This window comes from Otolemur garnettii, unplaced genomic scaffold, assembly GCF_000181295.1.
Source record: "Otolemur garnettii isolate 467f Iridium unplaced genomic scaffold, OtoGar3 scaffold00077, whole genome shotgun sequence".
Taxonomy (NCBI): domain Eukaryota; kingdom Metazoa; phylum Chordata; class Mammalia; order Primates; family Galagidae; genus Otolemur; species Otolemur garnettii.
Window position 1 is genome coordinate 8,136,057 of NW_003852472.1, and position 6,605 is coordinate 8,142,661.

The window sequence follows — 6,605 nt, forward strand, 5'->3', positions numbered from 1 at the left end:
GCAATCTAAAATGTGATAAGCACCTTGATATTTCTTCTGACACCTAGAAACTCATATGATGGTTGTTTACTATTTTAGCTTTTCCTTGTCATTCCAGGAAAAAACTCGAGGTTATTACAAGGGTGTTTGCTTTTATTTTTAGCCTGAACCTTCTAAAATTACAAACCAGAAAACACTTCTGTCTAGATGAAGGCTAAAAAGCAAGCAATTTCACACACAAAAAAGAACTTAGGAGTCCCACAGACAGAATTTAGGGCTTTCTTAATGTCTGTTTTCACAGAGGTAGCAGACAAGCAGATGGTCCCTGTAACAAAGTAAGGGGAGAAGAAAGAGAACAGAGAAGGAAGGAGCAGCACGGATAAAGGGGACAGAAGAAAGCAGGTTTGAGTTGGTCTTACCTTTTTGTGCGCTATCAGGAGGCAATTGGAATGCTCATGTTCACATGCAATTTCATAGTCAGGGATCAGATCCACCAACTCGCTAACAAACCGCACCACTTCCTCATGCCAGGGCACGTTGGCCATGGTAAGGCTGCTTGCTGAACTTTCTCCACAGTAGGTAACACCCTGTGGAAACATGACAACAGTCAGAGCTGGTTACAGACCTACTGGAAAGTCATAGAGCAGCGGTTCTCAACCCGTGGGTCACGACCCATAGGAACTGTAGTAACAGGCTGCGGCATTAGGAAGGTTGAGAACCACTGTCATCGAGTAAGACTGTTGGAGCCAGACAATATTCTTGCGGTCATCTAATCCAACCCAATCCATGTCTTGAAGTGACAAAAGTGATACAAAGATGATAAAATCTGCTTAGGAGATTATACAGATAGTGAGTGACAATGACAGCAAGCTGATGTTCTTCTCAGTCTATGGCAACAGCAGAGCTTAAGAACGTGTGCTCCAGCTCAGTGCCCATAGCACAGTGGTTACAGCGCCAGCCCATGCACCGAGGCTGGCAGGTTCGAACCGGCAGGGGCCAACTAAACAACAATGACAACTGCAGCAAGAAAATAGCCGGGCACTGTGATGGGCACCTGTAGTCCCAGCTACTCCGGAAGCTGAGGCAAGAGAATCGCTTAAGCCAAGAGTTTGAGGTTGCTGTGAGCTGTGACACTATGGCACTCTACCCAGGGTGACATAGTAAGACTCTGTCTCAAAAAAAAACCTGTGCTCCATGCTGTGTCACTGTCTATGCTGTCTAGTCACAACAGTACACTACTGTGTACTGACAGGACAGACACTGCATATCTTACTCAATAGCATCGCTTTCCATTCCAATTCTTGTGTACTGCAATAGATTAATTCTGGAGGGTTTATAATGGGGACCTAGTAAACACCCATAAAAATTCACTAACCAATTAATTGACTCACTGGGAAAAAAAGGTGAGCTTGCATTTCTAGCATAATTGACATTGGCTAACTTTTTCTATAAAGTACAGAAAAGGATCCCTTCCAAATTATTCTTTAAGGAGATCACTATAGCACTTTGAATATGAAAGAAAAGATACAAAGAATCACGCCTAATGGGAACTGTATCCATGCCCATATTGACATAGTTTTATACATGCTTCATATACATACATGTTTCACCAGTGTAGAAATTCTTTTTAAGTACAACCACAGTAAGATAAAGTGGCTTCTAACTCTTTTGAATTCTACCTAATAGACCAGGCATTTAAGATGCAAAAGTTTCCAAAATAAGTTCTTGATTTGGTAAATCACATAGTGATAAAAAATTTTCTAATAATAAGGAATATCTTTAACACTATGGGTTCTTTTGTTGCTGTTGTTGTTGTTGTTGTTGAGGCAGAGTCTCACTATGTCACCCTCAGTAGAGTGCCATGGCATCACAGCTCACATCAACCTCAAACTCTTGGGCTTAAGCGATTCTCTTGCCTCAGCTTCTCAAGTAGCTGGGACTAAAGGCACCTGCCACAACACCTGGCTTTTTTTGTTGTTGTTGCAACTGTCATTGTTGTTTTTAGCTGGCCTGGGCTGGGTTCAAATCTGCCAGCTGTGGCATATATGCCTGGTGCCATAACCACTGTGCTATGGGCGCCAAGCCACTATGGGCTCTTTAAATACACCCAAATCAAACTTTCCCAACAAGTGGTTTGAATATCCTAGATACGCTTCTACAAAGAGGAGAGTAATTAAAATAAAAAGACACGTGTACAACTTGCACATACACACACACACACACACACACACACACACAGACTGGACGACACCGAATGACACTGAATTAAAACAAGAAAAACGACCCACAAATGAGCACTGCAGAGTGACTCTGACCCAGCTACGGCAGCGTTGGGACTCAGCCCCCAGGACTCACATGAGCTCTGCAAAATGTTCTCCAGATGGCTGTTCAAAAGATTAATGGTATACTAAATGAGATGGCCTTTGTGGAATATAAACTGTAGGCTACCCAGCTTAATTATAATAGCCAAGAGAATCTTCTCTTCTCTATTTGCTTAGTGATTCAGAGAATTCATTAAACTGAGTGGGAGCTTTAGGTGAATAAAAAAAGCAAATTAATAATTTAGTTCAAAAAAATCATTACAAAGACACGGCCCTAAAACCATGCTAACTTACTGAAAGGCATAAAAAGCATAAAAGTGACTTGTTCATAGACCGAATTAGTCATAAATGCTCTTTACTTCACTTTAAATATTGTTTATGATGTGTGAATTATACAAACAACCATGTGTGCGGTAGCTATTTCTAAGGAATTGCTTTAATATTTCAAAAGTCAGTACACTGAAGCCTGGAGGTTTTAGATCAGATCTTATATTCATGACAGTAACTTTTGAAAATATTCTACTCTTTATTTTTTCAGCAATAATGCATCATGAAATATTAGGGGGAGATTTGGTTTAGGAATGGAATCAGAGAATAAATGCCACAGTTCAGTATGAGGACGTCACAATTCCTTTATAATTGTGTATCACTGGATGGTTTACAGGGTTCTTTCAAGAAAAGTTCTCATTTAGCCAGATAAAGCCTTCCTAGGAAAGCTGTAGTGAGTAACTTCCCGAGTCAGCCACAGAGCCTGAGCCTGAGCCCCAACAGAAATGCTCAGGGCAGAAAGCGGTTTCGGTAAACTGGAGCCCTCACCGCCTGGTGTTCTCTGCTTCCACTCGGTCAGCTCATCCTACACTCCCGTCTACGGCAGAGTTGCCCTGACTCTATTCCTGAGCGCAGCTTTTCTCTCGTATCACGGCTGTCCGCCCCCTTCTCATCCACCTTCACCCCAAGGGCCATTAATGAGCCCTTGCCTTTGCCCACACACAAGTGGCTGGGGAGCTGGCCCACCCACGCAGCACCCAGTCTTTGCCTGGATACACGCCACATCATTTCTTTAACCTCCAGTCAGGAACCCCCACCCTGTTCATGTGTCTGAACTCATGAGTCATAGCGGCAGGGGCGGCACCTTATTCTTCTGTCTTCCCAACCAATCAGTGCTGAATGAAAAAGAGATGGAGTCATATAATCTTCTATGACATTAAACTCCAGACTCTTTTCTAATCTTAAATAAAATTTCAGTCACATTCTTCAGGATTTTTCTAACCTTTAATAACTATGCAGCAACTCATGAACACTGGCTAGGTACTGCTAACCAGTGGCTAACTACTGTGCATGAACAACTGGCAATGTTCCTTACCTGTGTGGGCAGAAAGGGAGGCTATGCTAAGACGATCATCTTGCAAGGTGCGTTCAGTAAAGACTGAGCACTGTAGACAGTTTACAGAGCTAACAGTAAGTAGCTTTAAATCATTTGATAACAAACAATCACGAAGGACTTGTTATTCTCAAGGTATAACGCCACGCTGAGAATACAAAGGCAGTATTTCGTTTACAAATGGATTGTGTTATAAAAGTTTTCAATAAGGCAGATGTTTGTGACATGAAATACATTTTCACAAACAAGCAAACAAATGATGATAGTTAAGATTCTAAGACGGACAAATAAAAGGCTATTTAAGCCTAATGAAGATAAAAGACAATTGACGGGAAATATCAAAGAAAAACCTTTTATGAGACTGGCAATGAAAGAAGAAATCAATATAATTTTAAACAGCCTTATTGATTTACTTTAAATAAATGTGCTTAATGGAAAATGATCTAAACATTTACTGGGTCCAGATATACATGATCACACTGAATTCTCAAGACACACCTATTAAATAGATATAATTCTAATTTTACTATTGAAGGAACTTGGGCTCAAGGAAAATAAGTAACCAGTCCGGGGCAACATCCGTACATTTCAGGTAGGTATCATCAAAACTGTGCTCTTCCTCCTTCCCCATAAGACTCCAGTGTGTGCAGACTACAGAGAGCCTGGGCTCTGTATATACACACCCGTCCAGGGGAGAAGACACCACAGCACCACTCCCACATCTACAAACTCCCTTCCTGACCCAAGGGTGTTAACTGCTACTATGGTCAATGTTAGGGTGATTTTTTTCCTTTGGTTCACAAACATCAACAGAGAAACTGTATATTAAGTACATAGAGAAAGGAAGACAGAGTTTCCTAAATACAATTAGGTTAGTGCTGGAAAACAGAATAAGAAAAAGAACTTGAATCGGGAGTATATATTGATGGGACAAACTTCACTCAAAGTGGATTTAGTAATTTGTTAACGGTTGAGTACAATATTCTAAACACACACACAAACATATGTATTTAGTAATTTGTTAACAGTTGAGTACAATATTTTAAACACACACAAATATGTGTATTTCTATTTTAAAGTCCTAGACATTAACAATAAAAGGACAAGCAACCCAATTGAAATACAAAGTATATGAACAGCATTATGTTTGCTTCTGAAGAGATCTCCAGGCATGTCACTAACTAGGGTCAATTTGTATTATCAATTTCCTATGTTGGAGACATTTACATGACCTTTAGGTACTGTTAAATTTGAACTCTAAATCCCTTTGAGAGACCCTAGGGAGAGACTTTTTCCTTTTTACCAAAATCATAGGTAAGGAACCAGCCTTCCACATCTTACTGTGTCAGTGGGTAAATTTTTTCCTAATCCATCTTTCTAGTGCCTTCTGTCCTTTCAACCCAAGCCCTGCCCACTGAAACCATGAAATAGCACTAGGACGGCTTCTTTTCTTCTGTCCCCTCAGGGTCTCTCTTACAGACCTGACAGATCAACTATGTTCTTAAAAGCATGCTTTTCACAACATATTCACGTCTACGCGTTTAATTTTCGAGGTTATTTTAGCCTGCCATACTGTTATTTCTTATCAAATGTTTTTTGAAGAGAACTTATTTATAATGTTATTTTCAAAACTCCTGTTTTAGGCCAGGTTGCTCTGAAAGACTGGAATAGAGATCTGACATGGCTTCCAAAGGATCTCCAATTAAAGATAGTCATAAAAAAAAAATAAGAATAAAAGGGCGCAGAGGAAAAATAAGACCATGACATAAATTTACTCCAGATGACCTTCAAATACTTCAGCAGTTGTTTGAGCAGAAGAATTCTTACCTGAATTTTCAGCAAGGGAAGCATTAGCCAATCAAACCATGTCTTGTGTGTGTCATTAACAACTGGTTTTAAAACAAAAGGAACAAACTACCACTTAGAGAGTGACAGACAATGTTTGCTACCTGGAACCAGAATGGGTTTTCTATCCAAAGTCACCCACTTAGAAGCCTCCAGGAATACCAGGTGGAAATCTCCCAACCACAACACGGAGCAGGCCTCCTCCTGCACCCTCATGGGTAGAGCTGCCTATTCTTCTCTGGAGACACAGAAGGTTCCCAGTGATCTGGATGGCTGGAGTGATTCTGGTAGCTCCAGCAATGAAACCAAGCTGTGCTTTTGAATATCAAAGTGAAACAGGAAGGGAACCTTCTCCCAACTGTGGATCAGAAACCTTTCTTGATGCTCCTACGTCTACATGGTAATTTGAAAGGACCAGGCCTTAGACGGGGAAAGCCAGCCCGCAAGTCCCCTCCTTCTGCACTGTTTGTAGTGTGCTGCAGGAGGAGACAAAGGCCCACTGTCATTACCCACTATTTCAAGGCCAAGAATAGACTGGTTGGGTATGTCATCTTCAGCCTCAGCAGCCTGAGGCTTAGCAAGAGAAGCTGGTCTTCCAGGATCAAGTTCTAATGCATCCAAGTCCTAGGCATTTACAAGACAGCACTATTTGTGGAGCCAAAAGTGGGGACTTAGCACCGGGCAGGGGAGAATTGGGATTTACTTCTTAGCACTTGAGGTCAAAGTTTAGCCTCTGGAGATGACTGTCTGAGCTTGTTTCTGGCAAGACTGTTGGGGAAAGGCATTCATTGGAATCTTCATTCCCTGAAGAGGCAATCGGGAGTGTGAAATGAAACTGCAGATAAGACTCCAAGCTCTCCAGAAGAGATGGACTTCCTGCAGCTGACAGAGATGGCCAAATTAAAATAATGGCAGCCAAGCAGCCATGGAGGAGCACCCTTGATCTAAGTACCTCCATCTTAGAAAAACATTCCCATCTTTCATTTCAAAAGGCACCAGGCCAACAGGGATGAGGGGGGGGTTTTTGTTTGTTTATTTTGGGTTTTTTGCAGTTTTTGGCCAGGGCTGGGTTTGAACCC

At 41.4% G+C, this 6,605-nt stretch overlaps 1 protein-coding gene across 1 annotated transcript in view; it reads right to left on the minus strand.

The window, feature by feature from the left end:
• Positions 1-6,605, minus strand: part of LOC100942622 (S-adenosyl-L-methionine-dependent tRNA 4-demethylwyosine synthase) — a 196,065-nt gene that overhangs the window by 27,089 nt on the left and 162,371 nt on the right. Inside the window, exon 14 of the mRNA XM_012807877.2 lies at positions 399-566. Coding sequence (XP_012663331.1) covers positions 399-566 — 168 coding nt within the window. The remainder of the gene's footprint in view (positions 1-398; positions 567-6,605) is intronic.